This window comes from Phocoena phocoena, chromosome 15 (assembly GCF_963924675.1).
Source record: "Phocoena phocoena chromosome 15, mPhoPho1.1, whole genome shotgun sequence".
Lineage (NCBI taxonomy): Eukaryota > Metazoa > Chordata > Mammalia > Artiodactyla > Phocoenidae > Phocoena > Phocoena phocoena.
Window position 1 is genome coordinate 29,672,824 of NC_089233.1, and position 25,434 is coordinate 29,698,257.

The 25,434-nt window shown below is 36.6% G+C and overlaps 1 protein-coding gene across 1 annotated transcript in view; it reads right to left on the reverse strand.

Annotated features, from left to right (window-relative positions):
• ATF7IP2 (activating transcription factor 7 interacting protein 2) overlaps positions 1-25,434 on the reverse strand; it is a 61,676-nt gene that overhangs the window by 31,782 nt on the left and 4,460 nt on the right. The window contains exons 3-6 of the mRNA XM_065893208.1: positions 23,976-24,110; positions 23,317-23,415; positions 12,772-12,932; positions 11,171-11,173 (exon numbers count right to left, since the gene is read on the reverse strand). Coding sequence (XP_065749280.1) covers positions 11,171-11,173; positions 12,772-12,932; positions 23,317-23,415; positions 23,976-24,110 — 398 coding nt within the window. The remainder of the gene's footprint in view (positions 1-11,170; positions 11,174-12,771; positions 12,933-23,316; positions 23,416-23,975; positions 24,111-25,434) is intronic.

A 25,434-nucleotide genomic window follows, 5' to 3' on the forward strand; every position in this document is an offset into this window, starting at 1 on the left:
TTAGCTTTGTTAACCTTTCTTTCTTCCTATTTATGGGTTTAGAATTGGACAAATTTTAGATATATTTTCCTGCCCCCCTGCCTAGTGATGACTTCAATGATATATACATATATTAGACTACTTGATACTGTTCTACAAGTCTCTGATGCTCTGTTCATTTTTTTGTTAGCCTGTTTTCTCCCCATGCTTTTGTCTGAAGAGTTTCTGGTATTTCACTGATTTTTAAAAAGCCAGTAATTATTCTGTTATTAATCCTATCCAATGTACTTTTCACTTTATTGTCTTTCTCATCTCTAGAAGTACAATTTGGGTCTTTCTTTTTACATCTTCCATTTCCATCACGTTGACATTCTCCTCTATGTTGTTAGATATGAATAATATACTGATAATTGCTATTTTATGTTGTCTGCTAAGTCCAACAACCATATTAATTCTGTTTCTATCATTTTGGTTTTCTCCTTGTTATGGGTTACTTTTCATATTGTGCATGCTTGGTAAATTTTTATTAGATGTCAGACATTGTTAAATTCACACTGTTGGATGATGTTTCATTCTATCAGAGTGCTGGACTTTGTTCTGGCATATAGTTAAATTACCCATGATTAGTTCTGACTCCTTTGAGTCCTTTTAGCTTTCTGGGGTAGGTCCACTGGAGTCTTTTAGCCCAGAATTAATTTAGCCTCACTACAGCTATACCCATCCAAGGACTCTACCTGTTGGTGCGTGCTAAGTCTCTTCATTACAGCCAGTGAGAAAGCAAAATGTTCCCAGCCCTGTGCAACCTCCAAAAAATGTATGGCCTTCTTCTTTTCAGTGGTTCTTGCCCCAGCCTCTTGTAGTTTCATGCTTGGCATATATAGATCTGTATTCAGCCAATGATTCAAGGGGTTCCCTTTGCAGATCTCCAGAGCTCTACCATTATGCAATTACCTCTCTTGCTCTGCCTCACAAATTCTAGATAATTCATATTCTCCAATATCTGATCTAAAGGCACCAAGACCACCAGGCTGTTTGGGCTCCTCCCACCCCTGCTTTTCAACTTGGGAAATGCCTCCAGGCAGAACTGGCACAATGGTAGGGTGCATTTCTTTTGTTTCTTTTCTCACAGGGATCATAATTGTGTGCTTCCTGTTGAACAATGTCTAAACACAATTTCTTTTCTTTAGTCTAGTTTTCTGTTTGTTTACAGCAAAAGAACAATTCCTGTGCAGTTAATACTTCATGAGCAGAAGGATACATTTCCCACACACTGATTTCCATTTTGTGAAATCAACTGTTTTTCATGTGCACTTTTAAACAAATTCAATAATTTTTTCCATATCAAATTTATCAATAAAAGATTCTGACAAAAGCTATTATTTCTAAGTTCAATTAACAACAAAAACGTTCAGATCTAAATTTTGTCAATAATATTTTACTCTTCTACTCATTTTTGGCCTTTAACACAACTTACAGTTTATTTTGTACATATTTTTCTACTAGTATTCAATAATAGTCATAGTGGATGAAAGACTAATAGCTGTATTTATTTTGTTGCTTAACTACAACTATAAGCAATTCTTTTCATTATACTATAGTCAAAATCTCTTACCAATCTCAAAATTCTTCATTTAATATTTCTAATGTTTTAAATATCTTTATTTGCTGCTACAGTATATCAAATATAATGTTATTAAGGAGTCTAAGACATTAAGCAGAAAGACTAAAAATCAGAGTGAAATTTTTGGCAATCTCATTGGAATTTTGGGCTGAGGAGGTAAAGGTAAAGATTTAGAAGCCACCAAGGTGGAGAGGCCCTGGTGAACACTCCAAGCTTTCAGCTGGAATCCACTAAGGGCTACATCTTAAAAGCCAGAGTGAAGTAGATATAGGAGACTTACCAAAATAACAACAGGCCTGAATTTATACCATTACCTTAGCAGATTAGGTGACCAGGCCCTACTCTACCTGCCAGAGAACAGAATAAATCTCGTCTATAGAAAGATATTATTCAGAGCCTCACCAATTCTTCAGAAACTATCAAGCATACTAACAGACAGAATCAAATGACTAGAAACAGAGAAAAACAATAAAAACATATGTACAGATGATTGAGGTACTGGAGTTATAAAACAAGGACATAAAAAAAAAAAAAAAACTGGGCTTCCCTGGTGGTGCAGTGGTTGAGAGTCCACCTGCCGATGCAGGAGACACGGGTTCGTGCCCCGGTCCAGGAAGATCCCACATGCTGCGGAGTGGCTGGGCCCGTGAGCCATGGCCATTGAGCCTGTGCGTCCGGAGCCTGGGCTCCGCAATGGGAGAGGCCACAACAGTGAGAGGCCCACATACCGCAAAACAAAACAAAACAAAAAAACCCCAAAAAACTATGATGAATAGTTTTAAGAATACTGAGGAAAGATGGAGAAAATAGTCAAAACCAGATGGAACATTCATCAGAAAAGCACAATCTATGAAAAAAAAGACTACACTGAAATTAAGAAGAGTCAATACATATAAAGGCACTATTATGAAAGTGGAAAGACTTGGAATGGGAAAAGATACTTGTTGTCAATATATCTGATAAAAAACTTAAGACAGGCAACTCAAAAGAAAAACATGCAAAAGTCTTAGAGAAACTTTATGAAAGAAGATATCCAAATGACTAACAAATATAAAAAAGTGCTTAATTTCATTATGAGAAGGAAACAAATTAAAACGAATACAGGCATATCTTAGAGATATTGCGGGTTTGATTCCAGACCACAACAATATTAAGCGAATATCTCAATAAAGTGAATCACTTGAATTTTTTGATTTCCCAGTGCATATAAAAGTTATGTTTAAAAGTTAAAAGTTATAGTGTGCTGTATACTATAGTCTATTAAGTGTGCAATAGCATTATGTCTAAAAAAACAATACATACCTTAATTTTAAAATATTTCATTGCTAAAAAATGCTAACCATCATCTAAGCCTTCAGTAAGTTGTAATCTTTTTGTTGCTGGATGGTCTTGTGTTGATGCTGATGGCTGCTGACTGATCAGGGTGGTGGTTGCTGACGGCTGGGGTGGCTCTGGCAATTTCTTAAAATAAAACAATGAAATTTGCTGCATGAATTAACTCATCCTTTCACAAGTGATTGGTTTTCTGAAGCATGCAATGCTGTTTGATAGCATTTTACCCACAGTAAAACTTCTTTCAAAGTTTGAGTCAATCTTCTTAAACCCAACCACTGCTTTATCAACTAAGTTTATGTAATGTTCTAAATCCTCTGTCGTCACTTCAACAGTCTTCACAGGATCTTCATCAAGAATAGATTCCATCTCAAGAAACCACTTTCTTTGCTCATCCGTTAAAGTTTATCATGAGATTACAGCAATTCAGTCACCTTCAGGCTCCACTTCTAATTCTAGTTCTCTTGCTATTTCTACATCTGCAGTTACTTCCTCCACTGAAGTCTTGAACCTCTCAAAGTCATCCATGAAGGTTAGAGTAAACCTCTTCCAAACTTCTGTTAATGTTGATCTTTTGACCTCTTGCCATGAACCATGAATGTTCTTAATGTATCTAGAATGGTGAATCCTTTCCAGAAGGTTTTCAAATTACTTTGCTCAGATCCATTGAAGGAATCACTATCTATGGCAGCAACAGCTTTACAAAGTACTTAAAGTAATAAGCTTGAAAGTTGAAATTACTTGACCCATGGGCTGCAGAAAGGATGCTGTGTTAGCAGGCATGAAAACAACAATAATCTCATTGTATATCTCCATCAGAGTTCTTGGGTGGCCAGGTGCATTGTCAATGAGCAGTAAATTTTTTTCTTAAATTTATTTATTTTTGGCTGCATTGGGTCTTTGTTGCTGTGCGTGGGCTTTCTCTAGTTGTGGTGAGTGGGGGCTACTCTTCATTGTAGTGTGCAGTCTTCTCATTTCAGTGGCTTCTTCTGTTGCGGAGCACAGGCTCTGGGCTCTAGGCACGTGGGCTTCAGTAGTTGTGGGACACGAGCTTAGATGCTCCACAGCATGTGGGATCTTCCCCAGACCAGGGATTGAACCCGTGTCCCCTGCACTGGCAGGCGGATTCTTAACCACTCCACCACCAGGGAAGTCCCCTTTGAGCAGTAAATTTTGAGAGGAATCTTTTTTCTGAGCAGTAGGTCTCAAACATTCAGTTGAGTAAAATATTCAGTAATCCAAGCCTGGATATGCTGTCAGCCAGGCATTGTTGTTCTACTTATATAGCACAGGCAAAGCAGATTTAGCATAATTCTTAAGGGCCCTAAGATTTTTGGAATGGTAAATGAGTACTGGCTTCAACCTAAAAGTCACCAGCTGCACTAGCCCTCAAAAAGAGAGTCAGCCTGTTCTTTGAAGTTTGAAGCCAGGTATTGACTTCTATGTAGCTATGAAAGTCCTACATGGTATCTTCTTGCTATTTAAGGTTATTTCTTCTACACTGAAAATCTTTTGTTTAATGTAACCACTTTGATTAATTATCTTTGGTAGATCTTCTGAATAGCTTGCTGCAGCTTCTACATCAGTATTTGCTGCGTTACATTGCACTTTTATGTTATAGAGATGACTTCTTACCTTAAACCTCATGAACCAACCTCTGCAAACTTTTTTTTCTGCAGCTTCTTCCTCATCACTCTAAGCCTTCACAGAATTGAAGAGTTAGAGCCTTGCTCTGGATTAAGCTTTGGCTTAAGGGAATGCTGTGGCTGATTTGACCTTAAACTTTCTCTATATCAATAATAAGGCTATTTCGCTTTCTTATCATTCACGTGTTCTGGAGTAGCACTTTTAATTTCCTTCAAGAACTTTTCCTTTGCATTCACAACTTGGCTAACTATTTGGTGCAAAAGGCCTAGCTTTTGGCTTGTCTCAGCTTTCAACATGCCCTCCTCACTAAGCTTAATTTCTAGCTTTTGACTTAAAGTGAGAGACATGTAGGTCTTCTTTCACTTAAACATTTAGAGACCATTGTAAGGTTATTAACTGGCCTAATTTCAATATTGTTATGTCTCAGGGAGTAGGGAGGCCTGAGGAAAGGAGACAGATGAGGTCAGTGGAACAGTCAGAATGCACACATTTATTAAGTTGCTGTCTTATATGGGTGTGGTTTGTGGCAACCCCCAAAAAGTACAATAGTGACATCAAAGATCACTGATCACAGATCACCATGACAAATCGTAATGGAAAAGTCTGAAATATTGTGAGGAAAAAAAAATACTGTGAGAATTGCCAAACTGTGACACAAAGTGAGCAAATGCTATTGGAAAAATGGTGCCAACAGAATTGACGCAGGGTTGCCATAAACCTTCAGTTTGTAAAAAACCACAATATCTGTGAAGCAAAATAAAGCAAAGCACAAAGAAACAAGGCATGCCTGTATGTGATGCTATAAACATGCCAGTGTGGCTAAAGTGAAAAAGGCAGATAATACCAAGTGTTGACAAGGATATAGAATAAGAAAAACCTCATATACTCTCATTGGGAGTGTAACTTGATACAACTTCTTTGGTATTTAGTAGTATCTATTAAACCTGAAAATACACGTATCCTATGACCTACCAATTCCACTTCCAGTCAAAGGTCCAACAGAAATTTACCTATGTATATTCACCAACAAACACGTAAAGGAATGTTCATAGCAGCACTAATCATAATTTCCCCAATCTGCAAATAACTCAGATGTCCATCAACAGTTGTGAATGGAATAAGCTGTGGTATATTCATATGATGGACATTATATAGCAATGAGAATGATCAAATTATTGTTGCTAAGCAACAGCATGGATGAATCTCTTAACACATAAAGTTGGGCAAAAGAGGCAAGACACCAAAGAGTTCATTGAGTATGATTCCATTTATATAAAGGTGAAAAGTAAACGAAAACAACTTATGGTGTTAGAGGTTAGGATGATGTTTACTGAAGTCAGTGTGGTAGGGGTGGGACTTGTGACTGGCCTGAGGCAGAACAGATGCCATTGGTGTTGTTTTTTGATCTGGGTGATAATTACAAAATGTGTTTACTTTGTCAAAATTCACCAAACTATACATTTACTGTTTGTGCAGTTTTCAGTAGGTATTATAGGTCAATTAACTTTATTTTAAAAATTATGTGTCTGTGTATGTATGTATGTAAAGCTGCTAATGCTTATCCTGAGAAATTCATTTATACATCTACACACTAAAGATTGGAATTCCACGAGCATTTAATGATATGTAACTTTCATGAAACTGTTCCACTGACTGCTTCCAATGATGGCTCTTTTTTTAATGAACCATATCTGGGAGGAAAACTGAGGACACTGATGATTTTCGTGGTCTTCTAGATGCACCTATTTTTCTACTTGTATTCTACACGTTGGAGAAAAACTTCTGTGTCTAAAATCAGTAATTAAAATTCTCCAGGTAACGTTATAATGTAGTACATAGTTCAATAATGGGATCTGGAGACAAAACTGTCTAGGTCTAAATCCTGGCTCTGCCATTTACTAGCTCAGTGTTTGGGGGACAGGAAACTTGGTTTCCTGATCTGTTAAAGAGGGATATGTCATAAACGTGAGATTAAATAAGTGTTAATAACAAGTAGGAAGGAGCACATGAAAAACAGTGGAAAATTTCTTATAATACTATGGCTGGTAACTACTTTTTTCTCCTTTGTATCTCTGTAAACACTTCTTCACATGAAATTCAATGCAAGACTTATTTTTCAGACAATATTAATGTTTCATTCCATCAACACTGGTGAAGTGGTCTGTTCTTGGGTGCCTTAGACCTTGATGCTTACTTTTCCTCTTTGGAAAAGATTGCATATGAAAGCATTTTCTTTTTATTTAAGCAAGTTCCTTCATCAAATATGTGTTCTGGTCCACAGGCCTTCTCTTCTATGAGCTTCCTCAGCTCAGCTGTTACTGCCTTTCCCATTTTCTTCACATTCTAAAAAGAAAATGCTTAAACTTCTAAATCGAACCATGACTATAGACATAGAAAGTTAGTAGTGGCACTAATTTCTTCAACACTTAGGGTATCAGAAGAAACAATTATAAAGCCTCCTGGATTTCTCTAGAGTTATAATAATGGAGAGAAAATGGATCCAATGAAAAGAGGAGACTGGAAAATTAAAAAAACTGAAACTAAGAACTAAATACCTGAGTTTAACAGCCACTTGGATACAGCTAAAGAGAGAATAAACTAGAAAATTGTAGAAACTATCCAGACAAAAGCATGGAGAACAAAATAGATGGAGTGTACACAGAAGAGTATAATTGGAATACCAGAAGGGGAGAAAAGACAGAATGGTGCAGAAGCAATATCTAAAAAGATAATAGCCAAGAATTTTCCAAAGATAATGAAAGACATGAAGTCACAGATTCAAGAAAAACTATGAGCCCCAATTAGGATAAATTAATCCCCCCCCCCACTGCCAGCATCATAGAATATACTGATGAAAACCAAAAATATGTAGACTATCTTGAAAGCAGCTAGACAAATAGACACCATCCTCAAAGAAGGAACAAGAAGATGGATATCTAACTTTTCAACAGAAATTATAGAAGTCAGAAAACAATGTAATGACATCTTGAAAGTGCTAAAAATAACTGCCAACCTATAATTCAATACCTATGTTGAAATATCCTTTAAAAATAAAGACAAAATGAAGTTATTTCCAGACAAATAAAAACAAAGTTTATCCTGAGCAGAATTTTTAAAATAAATAATAAATGGAATTCTTCAGGCAGATGAAAAATTATCCCAGATGGAAATACCGGAAGAAATAAAGAGCAACAGAAAGGGTAAATACACTTGACCCTTGCACAATGAAGGCATGAGAAAATCCAAGTATAACTTTCGACTCATCCCCAAACTAGTAATAGCCTACTGTTGACTAGAAGGCTTACTGTTAACATAAACAGTCGATTAACACATACTTTGTATGTTATATATATTATATACTGTGTTCTTACAATAAAGGTAGAAAAAAATATTAAGAAAATCATAAGGAAAATACAGTTGCAGTAGTGTCCTCTATTTATTGATACTATAAGTTTATGCTGTCTGTTTACAAGATGAATCGTCTGTCAGTACCTATATCAATATTGTCCTAATGATACAAATACCATAGATGTTATATGTATTACAAACATTAGACATCAAAAATGAAAAGAAAATGTGAAAAAGAAATTATTTGTTTATAAGTACTACATTTATTGAAAAAAAATCCATGTATACGAGTAGACTCGAGTAGTTCAAACCCTTGTTGTTCAAGAGTCAACAACTGTATTTGGGTAACTCTAAGTGAATGACTGTACAAAGTAATGATATTGTCTTATGAGATTTAAAATAATGTAAAACTTAAATGCATGAAACAAACAATGGGAGGGAGCACTAAATGGAGTTAAAAGTGTTCTAAGGTCAAGCATTGCCTATAAAATGGTAAAAGTAGCAATTCATATTAGACTCTAATGTTAGAGTCAAGAATCCATATCATGATCTTTAGGATAACTTCAAAAGGTACAATGAAAGATGTATAATTAATGAGCTAATGGGGAATGGGAAAAAGAAATCCAAAAGAAGGCTAAAATAAGTAGAGAAAAAAACAGACACAGATAAGGGAAAAGGACCATAAAATAATGCAACAAATAGAAAACAAGTATTAAGATTATAGTTATGAGCCCACATATATCAGTAAGATTACATTAAACATAATCTAAACTTTCCAATTAATAATTATTTTCAAATTGGATTAAAAATACATGTTCAGCTTAATAAATAACTATAAAGCTAGCATCTATGTAGCCACTACTCAGATAAATACATTTTAACCTTTTTTTTTTTTTTTTTTTTGCGGTACGGGGGCCTCTCACTGCTGTGGCCTCTCCCACCGTGGAGCACAGGCTCCAGACGCGCAGGCCCAGCGGCCATGGCTCACGGGCCCAGCCGCTCCGCGGCATGTGGGATCTTCCCGGACCGGGTCACGAACCCGTGTCCCCTGCATCAGCAGGCAGACCCTCAACCACTGTGCCACCAGGGAAGCCCCAGATAAATACATTTTAAATTATCAGCACTTCAGAAACCCACGTGCCTCCATCCTGAATCATAAATCTCCTCAATAAATAGCATTTGTGGTACTAATCCCCTTGTTTTACTCTTTAGATTTACCATCTAGCTTTGAATTCATAAATAATGTACTTTTTGCTGGCTATTTTTGAACTTCATTTGAATGGAATCATACTATTCCTTGTGTCTGCCTTTCAATAATGTTTTTTGTGGGAGTAACATACTGTTACATGTGACTGTAGTTCCTTCACTTTCATTAATGTACAAAATTCTACCGTATGGACTTACAGCAATTATTTTTCTTTTCAGCTGTAGATGGACTTCTTTGCCTTCTGGTTTTTGGCTATTATGGAAAATGCTGCTAATAAACATTCCTCTAGATATGTCCTATTGCACATGTGAACATGTCTCTAGCTAGGGTATATACCAAGGAATAGGACTGCTAGGTCAAAGGATATTCAGATCTTCAATATTTCTAGATAATGCCAAATTTTTTCTAACGTACTATACCAATTTACTCACCCAACAAAATATTAACTAAAACCAATTCCTCTTATTTCAAAACCTCACCAGATTTTTAAATGTTTTACTTTTCCTTACCTGATATGAAATGGTATCTCATTGTGGTTTTAATTTGCATTTCCCTGATTACTAGTGAAGATGAGCACCTTTTCATATGTTTATTTGCCATTTGGAATTCCTCTTTTGTGAAGTAGATGTACGAGTCTTTTGCCCATTTTTCTTTTGCATTATCTGGCTTTTACTCATTGATTTGTTGAAGTTCTTTATATATATTCTGGGTACTAGTCCTCTATAGGTTATATGTGCTGCCAGTATCTTCTCCCACTTGATGGCCTGTCTTCTCACTATCTTTATAGTGCCTTTTGAGAAAAGAAGTTTCTAATTTTAATGTGGTAAAATTGATCTTTTTTTTCTTTTATGGCAAGGGTATTTGTGTCTGAAGATATCTTTCCTTATCTGAAGTTCATGAAGACATTTTATGTTACCTTCTAAAAGCTTCATAATTTTCCTTTAGATATTTAGTTCTTTAATTCACTTGAGATTCATGTACAGGGACTGGACTCAGGGATCCAATTTCTTTTATATTTCTCACAATATGAACAGCAATATGAATTTACTAAAGTCAATCATTTCCCAATTGATCTGCCATACAATCTCCAACACAAATCACATAATACATATAGGTATAGGTTTCCAGACTCTCTGTTACACAGCTCTGTTGTCTAGTACTTGCCAATATCACATTATCCTAATTACTGCAGTTTCATAATGTCCTGACATCTGATGGCAAATTCCTTCCATTCTGTTTCTCTACTTAAAGGGTATCTTGGCCTCTTAACCCATTGCATTTATATATACATTTTCGAATGAAATCAGCTTGTCAAGTTCCGTAAAATTACACACTGGGAAACTGACTGAAACTGTCCTCTATAAATGAATTTGAACAAAAGTAAAAGCATTTTTAATATTGTATTGTCCAAACCATAAACATAGTACGTTTCTCCAATGAATTCTTCTTCAATATCTCAAAGTTTCGTAATTTTCTTCAGTTATTACATGCCTCGTTAATTGTATTTCTAGGTACTTGATACATTTAATACTATAATATGTTTAAAATTTTTTCATTTCCTAATTTTTTATATCTTATAGGAATACAATTGATTTCTTATATGTTTGAGTTTAGCAATCTTGCTAAACTCTTATTAATCCTAATAATTTATCTGTAAATTCCTTTGGATTTCCTACATATATACCCCCAATCATCTAGGAGTAGTAATAATATTTATTGTTTCTTCTTTTTGAATCTTTTATATTTTTCTTTCTTTTGTTTTTCTGCATTTTTGCATTAGCTAAGATATCCAGTATAACCTTAAAGTGGTAACAGCAGGCATCCTTCTATTTTTATCTCAAAGGGAATATTTCCAATATTTCACTATCAGATTTGTTTTAGGGTTTTTATAGATACTCTTTATCAAATTAAGGAAGGTACCTCCTATCCCAAGTTTGCCAAGAATTTTTTGTTAATCATAAACATGTATTTTATAAAATCCTACATCTATTTTGAGCTGATGATGACTCTTCTCCTGGCACATTATGTAAGTTGACTTGCTATTGTTAAACCAATGTTGCAGCATTCCTGGAACAAACTCAACTTTTATAGACTGTTGAATTTGGTTTACTAGTTTCTGTTTAGGATATCTGCATCTAGTTTGTGGGTAAAAGTAAACTGTAATTTTCCATTTCTGTAAAATTTTTAAATTGATTTTATTATCAAAGTATCAGAGTTATACCAAATTTTAGCATCTAGTCTCATAAAATGAAAAATATTCCCTCTTTTTTTATTCTTTGGGATAGTTTGTTTAAAAATGGTATTGTTTCTTTCTTAAATGTTTTATAAAATTCACCACTGAACCTACCCATCAGGGTCAAGTTACACAGTTGTTACACCTATTCTCACACTCACCATGGGCTGACAGTGCTGCCTGAAACAGTTTCATAAATTGCACGTTCTTCCTTCATTATAGAGCATGAGGTGAATTGTTCATATCATGGGTATAAGCCACTGATAAAGTTAACATATCAGTCTATAAAATGTTACTTTAACGGCGTTTTCACTTCCATCAACAGCATTTTTCTTTTTTGTCACTTTGAGTTTCAGCACAGGCATCAATAAGTGGTAACAACAAACACTCACTGAAATGTGACTCTTTCCTTTGTCAACTAAATAAGTGCCTTCTTCACAGCAGCTTCCTGGCTCAAAACTAAAATGCAGGCCTCAACATCATGGAATATTAGGGTTTCTTCTGAAGAGCCAGAACTGCATGTGAATTCCCAAATACCAAGAATCTCCTGTAAATGGTGTCGATCTGTAACGCTTCTCTTTTGTTTTATAGCATCCTTGAGTATGCATAGTTATTTGGGGGAAAGAGTGGTGTTCTCCAAACAATGGCCATCATTTAATTCACTTATTTTTAGTTATAAATTTTCCTTTTTAAAAGCTGACATATAATTTAATATATAAAAGCAAAACCATAGGACATTTTAGGGAGTGAAATGTTAAGAATAAATAATATTATAAAGCTCCAAAACTGTTGAGACTCACTAGTCAAGAGAATTCATTAAAATGTCCCCATCCCCCTATCCTTGAACATCAATCCAGGCCAGGATCACCAATCAAGCGTCTTGTTAAACTAAACTATTTCTTCCCTATCAGCCCCAAATCTTCTATTAGACTAGATTGGAGATTAGGTGTCTCAGCTGCTTTGTGATCAATCAGACAAATAAGTTAACCTATTCACTATAGTTTGAAGTTATCATGATACTACCTTCCACATTCAGGGAACTAATTTTAGACACTTTTCTCCAAGTCTTACTCCTCTGTGTAATTCTCTAAAACCACTGTTTCATAGGGCCTTGATTCTTCCATGTGTAGAAGTGGAAACTACTGGAGTGATCCAGTTGATCACTCCAGTTGCCATACCAAAGATGGAAAGCATCACAATGAAAAACCTGATCACCTAACCAATTCAAAATTGTATTTAGTACAGTTAAAACAACAATAAAAGCTTTTGAGAACCAATTTCTTCATAATGGACAAAAATAGCATTCATATAAATATGAAGCTTTAAGCTATTTTATGCTTGAGTATATGTGTTTACAAACATATTTAGATAAGTAAGTTTATGCATTTTTATAGAAATGCCTACCTTTCAGAAATAGCCTCATTATGTTCCCATGACAAATTAATCTTTTCACTTGCTTTTTCTGAAGGGTTAGAAGGTTCAGAGTTCACAGAAGTTTTTCTTTCCTCTGGACTATTAACTGACTCTGGATTCTTATCCAAATTCATAGTCTCTGAATTTGCAACCTGTTAGTTGGGTGAGGAAAAAGCAGTTGAGGGGAGGGTTACCAATTGTGCTCTTCCAACAAAATTGATGATAGGTTAAAATTCCACTTGGAAAGTGTTCTCAAAATATTCTTGCATACACACGGTAAAACATATATTAAATTATATGTATATCAATGGCGGATGACCATGATTGCAGTTACTCTGCCAAAATGAATTTTAAAAAATACTTCAAAAGAAATAAAAATAATGACAGCACAAATCAACTTCCTAGCTTGAATGGAAAGAAGGAGAAACAAATACCTAAGTACTTAGACAACATTTTATTCCTATTATACTAAATTTTAGGAATAAACATTAGACTTCAACAAGGAAACTTTTACTTTTGTTATACTTCTAATAAGAGTGAAGACCAGAAATAAATCAATTTTCCAAGTTGCTCTTCTAGTTGATGAGTTTTAGATAGGCTAAGAATTTCCCCAGTCAAATCCTGGTTCCTTTTTGCTAAAGTTTCTCCTTCAATTTATCTCTTCTCTCTCACATTTTACTGTAAGAAGCAAGAAACCAAGCCAAACCTTCAACATTTTGCTCAAAAATCTCATCAGCCTAATAAACATGCAAGTTTATCACTTACAAATTCTGCTTTCCATATCACTGTAGGTCACATTTCAGCTAAGCTTCCTGCCACTACGTAACAAGAACCCCATCCCCTCCCCAATTTCCAATAACATGTTCCTCTTTTGAGTCCTCACCAACAGTGCTTTTAAATATCCGTATTTCTACCAACAGTTTATGAAGATTTAGGTATTCTCTTAGACTATACAGGGTTTCTCTACAATGTTCCTCATTTCCTCCTGAGCCCTCACTTGCAGACTTTATCATCTATATTTCTATAATACTAAGAGTCTGTTCAAGGCAATCCAGGCTTTTGAAAAATCATGCGCCTTAATATTCTTCCAGCCTCTACCATTCCAAATCCACTTCCACATTTTTAGGTATCTGTTACAACAGCATGCCATACTTCCTGGTACCACATTCTATATTAGTTTTCCGAGGCTGTGATAACAAATTACCACAAACTGGGTGGTTTAAAACAACAGAAATTTATTCCGTCATACTTCTGAAGGCCAGAAGTTTGAAATCAGTTTCATTAAGATCAAGTTGCTAGCTGGCTGCATCCCTTCTGGAGGCTTCAGGGGAAAAATCTGTTTCCTTTTTTCCAGCTTCTAGAACCTGCCAGCATTCCTTGGCTTGTACCCCTTGCCTCCATCTTCAGTGCAAACATCCAGCCTCTGCTTTCATTGTCCCATTTCCATCTTGTCTTTAACCTTCTTGACTCCTTTTTATAAGGACCCTTGTGATTTTATTGAGCCTACCAGGATAATCTTCCCATCTATAAGCTTCTTTTAGCACATTAAGTAACATACTCACAGGTTCTGGGGATTAGGTTGTGGACATCTTTTAAGGGCCATGATTCACCACGATCAACCATCTTGACACAATTAGCACAGAAGTGACATTTATAGAATATTATACCCAATATTCTTTTCAAGTATACATGAAACATTCACCAAGGGAAAGCATATCTTGGGCTATAAAATAAGTGTCAATAACTCTCAATGTCGCAATTTTACACAGTATGTTCTCTGACCAAAATGAAATTAGATATCTATAAAAATAAGATACCTAGAAATGTGTGGAAATTAAACATATCCTTCTAAATAACCCATGGGTCAAAGAACAATACCATAAGGGAAACTGGAACTTATTTTCAACTGATGGAAAACAAAAATACAATATAATACAGATTATATTATACTCTCTACACTGAAAAGTACATAATATAAGCATTAAGAAGATGCTTAGAAGGTGCTTAGAAGGAGCTGTGCTTAGAAGAAAACTTATAGCTTTAAATGTTTTCTAGTAGAAAAGGTTAAAAATTAATGCTCTTTGTCTCTTAAGAAGCCAGAAGAAGAAGAACAAATTATATCCAAAGTAAGACTGATCAAGAAAAAAAGGAGCCACTTCAGTTTTAATCAGAAACTGGCTGAGGTTGAGTCCAGATCCTAAGCATTTTAAAGCCTAGTTATTCAAAAGCCAGATACACCAGAAATACATCTACACGTGGAACAACTCCTAAAGAACACCTACTGAACACTGGCAGACCTCAGACCTCCCAAAAGGCAAGAAACCCCCCCACGTACCTGGGTAAGGCAAAAGAAAAAAGAATAAACAGAGACAAAAGGATAGGGACTGGACCTGCACCAGTGGGAGGGAGCTGTCAAGGAGGAAAGGTTTCCACACACTAGGAAGCCCCTTCGCGGGCGGAGACTGCGGGTGGTGCAGGGGGAAAGTTTTGGAGCTGCGCAGGAGAGCACAGCAACAGGGGTGCAGGGGGCAAAGCGGAGAGATTCCCACACAGAGGATCGGGGCCGACCAGCACTCACCAGCCGAGAGGCTTGTCTGCTCACCCGCCAGGGCGGGCGGGGCTGGGAGTTGAGGCTCAGGACTCAGTTGGAGCGCCAGGAGAGGGCTGGGGTTGGCGGCGTGAACACAGCCTGCAGGGGGTTAGTGCACCACGGCTAGCCGGGAGGGAGTCCGGGGAAAAGTCTGGACCCAGCGAAGAGGCAAGAGACTTCTTCCCTCTTTGTTTCCTGGTACATGAGGAGAGGGGATTAAGAGCGCTGCTTAAAGGAGCTCCAGAGACTGGCGCGAACAGCGGCTAAAAGCGCGGACCCCAGAGACGGGCATGAGACAGTAAGTCTTCTACTGCCGCCACCAAGAAGCCTGTGTGTGAGCACAGGTTACTATCCACACCCCCCTTCCGGGAAGCCTGTGCAGCCTGCCACTGCCAGGGTCCCATGATCCAGGGACAACTTGCCCGGGAGAACACACGGCACGCCTCAGGCTGGTGCAACGTCACGCCGGCCTCTGCCACCACAGACCCGCCCCACATCCGCACCCCTCCCTCCCCCCAGCCTGAGTGAGCCAGAGCCCCCGAATCAGCTGCTCCTTTAACCCCATCCTGCCTGAGCGAAGAACAGACGCCCTCCAGCGACCCACACGCGGAGGCGGGGTCAAATCCAAAGCTGAGCCCTGGGAGATGTGCGAACAAAGAAAGAGAAAGGGAAATCTCTCCCAGCAGCCTCAGAAGCAGCGGATTAAAGCTCCACAATCAACTTGATGTACCCTGCATCTGTGGAATACATGAATAGACAACAAATCATCCCAAATTAAGGAGGTGGACTTTGAGAGCAAGATTTATGATTTTTTCCCCTTTTCCTCTTTTTGTGAGTGTATATGTGTATGCTTCTGTGTGAGATTTTGTCTATATAGCTTTGCTTCCACCATTTGTCCTAGGGTTCTATCCATCCGTCTTTTTAAAAAAATTTTTTTTCTCTTAATAATTATTTTTTATTTTAAGAACTTTATTATATTTTATCTACTTTATGTTACTTTATCTTCTTTCTTTTTTCCTTTCTTCCCTCCTTCCTTCCTTCCTCCCTCCCTCCCTCCCTCCTTTCTTTCTTTCTTTCTACTTCTACTAATTCTTTCTTTCTACTTTTTCTCCCTTTTATTCTGAGCCGTGTGGATGAAAGGCTCTTGGTGCTGCAGCCAGGAGTCAATGCTGTGCCTCTGAGGTGGGAGAGCCAACTTCAGGACACTGGTCCACAAGAGACCTCCCAGCTCCACATAATATCAAACAGCAAAAATCTCCCAGAGATCTCCATCTCAACACCAGCATCCAGCTTCACTCAATGACCAGCAAGCTACAGTGCTGGACATCCTATGCCAAACAACTAGCAAGACAGGAACACAACCCCACCCATTAGCAGACAGGCTGCCTAAAATCATAATAAGTCCACAGACACCCCAAAACACACCACCAGACGTGGACCTGCCCACCAGAAAGACAAGACCAGCCTCACCCACCAGAACACAGGCACTAGTCCCCTCCACCAGGAAGCCGACACAACCCACTGAACCAACTTTAGCCACTGGGGACAGACACCAAAAACAACGGGAACTACAAACCTGCAGCCTGCAAAAGGGAGACCCCAAACACAGTAAGATAAGCAAAATGAGAAGACAGAAAAACACACAGAAGATGAAGGAGCAAGATAAAAACCCACCAGACCTAACAAATGAAGAGGAAATAGGCAGTTTACCAGAAAAAGAATTCAGAATAATGATAGTAAAGATGATCCCCAATCTTGGAAATAGAATGGACAAAATGCAAGAAACATTTAACAGGGACTTAGAAGAACTAAAGATGAAACAAATAAAGAAGAACAACACAATAAATGAAATTAAAAACACTCTAGATGGGATCAATAGCAGAATAACTGAGGCAGAAGAACGGATAAGTGATCTGGAAGATAAAATGGTGGAAATAACTACTGCAGAGCAGAATAAAGAAAAAAAGAATGAAAAGAACTGAGGACAGTCTCAGAGACCTCTGGGACAACATTAAATGCACCAACATTCGAATTATAGGGGTTCCAGAAGAAGAAGAGAAAAAGAAAGGGACTGAGAAAATATTTGAAGAGATTATAGTTGAAAACTTCCCTAATATGGGAAAGGAAATAGTTAATCAAGTCCAGGAAGCACAGAGAGTCCCATACAGGATAAATCCAAGGAGAAATACGCCAAGACACATATTAATCAAACTGTCAAAAATTAAATACAAAGAAAACATATTAAAAGCAGCAAGGGAAAAACAACAAATAACACACAAAGGAATCCCCATAAGGTTAACAGCTGATCTTTCAGCAGAAACTCTGCAAGCCAGAAGGGACTGGCAGGACATATTTAAAGTGATGAAGGAGAAAAACCTGCAACCAAGATTACTCTACCCAGCAAGGATCTCATTCAGATTTGATGGAGAAATTAAAACCTTTACAGACAAGCAAAAGCTGAGAGAGTTCAACACCACCAAACCAGCTCTACAACAACTGCTAAAGGAACTTCTCTAGGCAAGAAACATGAGAGAAGGAAAAGACCTACAATAACAAACCCAAAACAATTAAGAAAATGGGAATAGGAACATACATATCGATAATTACCTTAAATGTAAATGGACTAAATGCTCCCACCAAAAAACACAGATTGGCTGAATGGATACAAAAACAAGACCCATATATTTGCTGTCTACAAGAGACCCACTTCAGACCTAGAGACACATACAGACTGAAAGTAAGGGGATGGAAAAAGGTATTTCATGCAAATGGAAACCAAAAGAAAGCTGGAGTAGCAATTCTCATATCAGACAAAATAGACTTTAAAATAAAGACTATTAGAAGAGACAAAGAAGGCCACTACATAATGATCAAGGGATCAATCCAAGAAGAAGATATAACAATTGTAAATATTTATGCACCCAACATAGAAGCACCTCAATACATAAGGCAAATACTAACAGCCATAAAAGGGGAAATCGACAGTAACACATTCATAGCAGGGCATTTTAACACCCCACTTTCACCAAAGGACAGATCATCCAAAATAAAAATAAATAAGGAAACACAAGCTTTAAATGATACATTAAACAAGATGGACTTAATTAATATTTATAGGACATTCCATCCAAAAACAACAGAATACACATTTTTCTCAAGTGCTCATGGAATATTCTCCAGGATAGATCATATCTTGGGTCACAAGTCAAGCCTTGGTAAATTTAAGAAATTTGAAAGTGTTTCAAGTATCTTTTCCCACCACAATGCTATGAGACTAGGTATCAATTACAGGAAAAGATCTGTAAAAAATACAAACACATGGAGGCTAAACAATACACTACTTAATAACGAAGTGATCACTGAAGAAATCAAAGAGGAAATCAAAAAGTACCTAGAAACAAATGACAATGGAGACACGACGACCCAAAATCTATGGGATGCAGCAAGAGCAGTTCTAAGAGGGAAGTTTACAGCAATACAACCCTACCTTAAGAAACAGGAAACATCTCGAATAAATAACCTAACCTTGCACCTAAAGCAATCAGAGAAAGAAGGACAACAAAACCCCAAAGTTAGCAGAATGAAAGAAATCATTAAAATCAGATCAGAAATAAATGAAAAAGAAATGAAGGATACGATAGCAAAGATCAATAAAACTAAAAGCTGGTTCTTTGAAAAGATAAACAAAATTGTAAACCATTAGCCAGACTCATCAAGAAATAAAGGGAGAAGACTCAAATCAATAGAATTAGAAATGAAAAAGGAGAAGTAACAACTGACACTGCAGAAATAAAAAAGATCATGAAAGATTACTACAAGAAACTTTATGCCAATAAAAGGGACAACCTGGAAGAAATGGACAAATACCTAGTAATGCACAACCTGCCAAGACTGAATCAGGAAGAAATAGAAAATATGAACAGACCAATCATAAGCACTGAAATTGAAACTGTGATTAAAAATCTTCCAACAAACAAAAGCCCAGGACCAGATGGCTTCACAGGTGAATTCTATTAAACATTTAGAGAAGAGCTAACACCTATCCTCAAACTCTTCCAAAATATAGCAGAGGGAGGAACACTCCCAAACTCATTCTACGAGGCCACCATCACCGTGATACCAAAACAAGACAAGGATGTCACAAAGAAAGAAAACTACAGGCCAATATCACTGATGAACATAGATGCAAAAATCCTCAACAAAATACTAGCAAACAGAATCCAACAGCACATTAAAAGGATAATACACCATGATCAAGTGGGGTTTACTCCAGGAATGCAAGGATTCTTCAATATACGCAAAACAATCAATGTGATAAACCATATTAACAAATTGAAGAAGAAAAACTATATGGTCATCTCAATAGATGCAGAGAAAGCGTTCGACAAAATTCAACACCAATTTATGATAAAAACCCTGCAGAAAGTAGGCATAGAGGGAACTTTCCTCAACTTAATAAAGGCCATATATGACAAACCCACAGCCAACATCATCCTCAATGGTGAAAAACTGAAAGCATTTCCACTAAGATCAGGAACAAGACAAGGTTGCCCACTCTCTCCACTCTTATTCAACATAGTTTTGGAAGTTTTAGCCACAGCAATCAGAGAAGAAAAGGAAATAAAAGGAATCCAAATCGGCAAAGAAGAAGTGAAGCTGTCAATGTTTGCAGATGACATGGTACTATACATAGAGAATCCTAAAGATGCTACCAGAAAACTACTAGAGCTAATCAATGAATGTGGTAAAGTAGCAGGATACAAAATTAATACACAGAAATCTCTGGCATTCCTATACACTAATGATGAAAAATCTGAAAGTGAAATCAATAAAACACTCCCATTTACCATTGCAACAAAAAGAATAAAATATCTAGGAATAAACCTACCTAAGGAGACAAAAGACCTGTATGCAGAAAATTATGACACTGATGAAAGAAATTAAAGATGATACAAATAGATGGAGAGATATACCATGTTCTTGGATTAGAAGCATCAACACTGTGAAAATGACTCTACTACCCAAAGCAATCTACAGATTCAATGCAATCCCTATCAAACTATCACTGGTATTTTTCACAGAACTAGAAAAAAAATTTTCACAATTTGTATGGAAACACAAAAGACCCCGAATAGCCAAAGCAATCTTGAGAACGAAAAACGGAGCTGGAGGAATCAGGCTCCCTGACTTCAGACTATACTACAAAGCTACAGTAATCAAGACAGTATGGTACTGGCACAAAAACAGAAAGATAGATCAATGGAACAGGATAGAAAGCCCAGAGATAAACCCACGCACATATGGTCACCTTATCTTTGATAAAGGAGGCAGGAATGTACAGTGGAGAAAGGACAGCCTCTTCAATAAGTGGTGCTGGGAAAACTGGACAGCTACATGTAAAAGTATGAGATTAGATCACTCCCTAACACCATACACGAAAATAAGCTCAAAATGGATTAAAGACCTAAATGTAAGGCCAGAAACTATCAAACTCTTAGAGGAAAGCATAGGCAGAACACTCTATGACATAAATCACAGCAAGATCCTTTCTGACCCACCTCCCAGAGAAATGCAAATAAAAACAAAAATAAACAAATGGGACCTAATGAAACTTCAAAGCTTTTGCACAGCAAAGGAAACCATAAACAAGACCAAAAGACAACCCTCAGAATGGGAGAAAATAATTGCAAATGAAGCAATTGACAAAGGATTAATCTCCAAAATTTATAAGCAGCTCATGCAGCTCAATAACAAAAAAACAAACAACCCAATCCAAAAATGGGCAGATGACCTAAATAGACATTTCTCCAAAGAAGATATACAGACTGCCAACAAACACATGAAAGCATGCTCAACTTCATTAATCATTAGAGAAATGTAAATCAAAACTACAATGAGATATCATCTCACACCAGTCAGAATGGCCATCATCAAAAAATCTAGAAACAATAAATGCTGGAGAGGGTGTGGAGAAAAGGGAACACTCTTGCACTGTTGGTGGGAATGTGAATTGGTACAGCCACTGTGGAGAACAGTATGGAGGTTCCTTAAAAAACTACAAATAGAACTACCATATGACCCAGCAATCCCACTACTGGGCATATACCCTGAGAAAACCATAATTCAAAAAGAGTCATGTACCAAAATCTTCATTGCAGCTCTATTTACAATAGCCTGGAGATGGAAACAACCTAAGTGTCCATCATCGGATGAATGGATAAAGAAGATGTGGCACATATATACAATGGAATATTACTCAGCCATAAAAAGAAACGAAATTGAGCTATTTGTAATGAGGTGCATAGACCTAGAGTCTGTCATACAGAGTGAAGTAAGTCAGAAAGAGAAAGACAAATACCGTATGCTAACACATATATATGGAATTTAAGGGAAAAAAATGTCATGAAGTACCTAGGGGTAAGACAGGAATAAAGACACAGACCTACTAGAGAATGAACTTGAGGATATGGGGAGGGGGAAGGGTAAGCTGTGAGAAAGCGTGAGAGAGGCATGGACATATATACACTATCAAACGTAAGGTAGATAGCTAATGGGAAGCAGCCGCATGGCACAGGGAGATCAGCTTGGTGCTTTGTGACCTCCTGGAGGGGTGGGATAGGGAGGGTGGGAGGGAGGGAGACGCAAGAGGGAAGAGATATGGGAACATATGTATATGTATAACTGATTCACTTTGTTATAAAGCAGAAACTAACACACCATTGTAAAGCAATTATACTCCAATAAAGATGTAAAAATAAAGAAAGAAAAAAGGAAATACAGATTATACTCATATCAGAAATGAAATAGAGTATATCACTACAGATCTACAAAGGTTAAAAGGACAAGGGAATTTTATCAATAACTTTATGCCAACATCATCAACTTAGATGAAATGGACAAATTCCTTGCTAAGATAACTTACAAAACTAATACACAAAATGAAATAGGAAAATCTGAATTACTTTATACCTATGAAAGAATTACATTTTCAGGAAAAAGTCTTCCTACAAAGAAAGGTCCTTACCCAGATAGTTTTCAGAGGTGGATTCTATCAAACATTTAAGGAAGTAATAAAAATCTTGCACAAACTTTCAGAAAACAGGGAAGGAAATGCTTCCCAATTGATTTATTGAGGCTAGCGCAAATATGATACTAAAGGGAATAAAGACATAAGAAAAAATTCAGTGAATGTATACTTATGATTAAATTTTTTTTTTTTGCGGTACATGGGCCTCTCGCTGTTGTGGCCTCTCCCGTTGCGGAGCACAGGCTCCGGACACGCAGGCTCAGCGGCCATGGCCCACGGGCCCAGCTGCTCCGCGGCATGTGGGATCCTCCCGGACTGGGGCACGAACCCACATCCCCTGCATCGGCAGGCGGACTCTCAACCACCACGCCACCAGGGAAGCCCTATTTTAAATTTTATATAAAAAATATGAACAGATACTAAACTCTACTTAATGATACCCATGCTGAAATATTTTGGAAGTGTACACTGCAAAGTGTATTTTGATACAAAATACGTTAGTACTTATGACTGTACCAAATATGAACATGGCTTAGGAGATGAGTAGGCTGGCAGATACATGACAAAAATATATTAAAAGAGTAAAGGTAGAAGTTAGACGTTGATTATACAAGCGTTCACTGTAAAATTCTCTCAGCTTTTCTATGTTTGAAATTTTTCATCATGATAAAATGGCGGGGAGGGAGGCAGTACAGGCAATCACAAACCACCTCTCTACTCACTTTATGAAATAAATACAGGAGGCATTTACTTTTGGCTATCTGAGGGTATCTTCTCCAGAGATAGAGGAACACTCTAAGTATAAATTTATTGTCTTTTAAACCTATGTCTTCATTGGAAGTATATTCTGCTCTTACAATCCAACTACTCATAATGTGGGGCAAGTAAGTTATTAAAACTCCTATACGTTTATACCAACCTTACAAGCTGTATTGCTGGATAGCACCTTTGGTTCCACACAATTCCTATGAGATAACATTACCGTTCTAATACGTCTTTGAAGTTTTTTTATTTTTGTCTAGAAGAGAAAAACAAATAAATACAAAACCAGAGTACCAAATAATATATCATATAGAGATGGAGAGAAAAATATTTGCCAATGTAATTTTGTGAGACTTAGGCATCCACCAAATAAATGAGAAATTCTTATGTAAGCCAAACATTTAAATCAGGTTTGATCTACTATAAGATGTTCAAGAATAGAAGATAAAAAAAATCAAACTTCTAATTGGTCCACAATAAAATTAATGTCGGTAGAAACACCAATTAGCAAGTAACCCTAGAAGAGTAAAACAAAACAAAAAACCTAAAGAAAGTTTGAAACAGGTTATACAAGCTCTAATATAGAATATATTTTGAACTGACACAGAATGGCTGATGGTTCTACAAGTATTTCTCAAGGGCCAATACAGCTGAGATATAATAACTTATATTACCAATGGTATAGCACATCAGGGTTGTGGCCAGGGATCAGATTTGGGTCCACCTTTACTGTTTTCCTTTCCTAATATGTAAAATATCATTAAATTCTACTTTTTAAAAGGACTCAAATGAAATAAAATGAAATTAGAAACTTACAAAGAGTTCATCAGCTATTGCTTCATGTTTACTCCTGCACTGTGTCTTCCCAATGCGTTCAGTCAATTCTTTCAGTTTGTTATCAAATAGTTTGTAATTTATACTACAGATCTCCTGTCGAATCAAATGTCTGACCTAGAATGTTAAAATAAAAACCAAAACACTCCACGTTTCAAATTTAAAAGCAATTTTATTTTCTACTTCTTAAAAACAGCTTTGCTCTTTTCTGGATTTACTGTAACTAACAAAAGGTACTTTATTTATGTATTTATATTACTATGTCAATAAGGTTTATAAAAGTTAAATAGCAAATTCAGCAGAACACATCTAATATTTAAATATATGGGTAAGTTAGAAATTAAATTTATTCTCCTAGTGCTAATTTTAGTTTCCTACAGTTTTGGTTGAATTCCGTAATACAAATTAAAGGAATAGTAAAAGTCTATATATATCCCATTTACACTTTTTAATGACCATAGCTGAAACCTAGTATTCTATAAAAAGGGACTCGACTTATCTGAAAACCAGAGCCCAGTGAAAATGGCTGGTTGATCTGTAGTAGACAGAAAGGAAATTATGAAAATTTGAGCCTTGACCCCACCATTAACAAGCTATATGACCTTCGGAAAGCCACAACATCTCTGAGCTTCATTTTCCTGGTCCACAAATGGGTAGATGTCATACAATGTTGAACAAGTGATGCTCATAGGATTTTCATAAGGACATAAAAAGATAATATGCATAAGAGCTCCATAAAATGCAAAACACTGAATTGAAATGAAAGAAGTAAATATACAAGATAATCTCCTTCAGGTTTTTTTGCAGGGGGAGGGGATGACTTATTGTTAAAGTGAAAAAGCAATTATGTGACTAATGCTATCTGGCATAATGCATGCTATTCTATCAGACTACAGTAGTTAGCACATGAAACATTAATGAATTTCATTATCTGGCTAGTTTTCAGAAAATAGGTTGGCCTATTTTCAGGTAGCATAATTAATCTCAATGCCTACTGACATGATGGCTTTGCTGAGCCATACATTCAGAAATATCCACTGCAAGTGTTTGCTCAATGTATATGCCCCTTTTAGCAACTTTCACAACAGATTAGGTAGTCTCTCTTAATAACAAATTCTGTCACGATATATTTAAGGTATTTATTAGTAATATTTATATCTTCCCATAATATCTTGTTTCTTGGTGCTCAAAACTGTAGCACATAGTTTCTATGTTAAATTCCTTTATACTGATGTCACCTAGATGATTAGTCATATTCAGTAATTTTATTTGATTATTCCCAAGGTTTTTCCTTTTCATTCCCTATTGTTCTTGATCTTCAACACTATCATCTACTTGATTTCTTCCGTAATGCTTCATTAACATTTCTACAGTGGTTTCTCAACATTATTAGACATGATTGTCATTTGTACTCTCACAACTTTTAAATATCTGATGAATA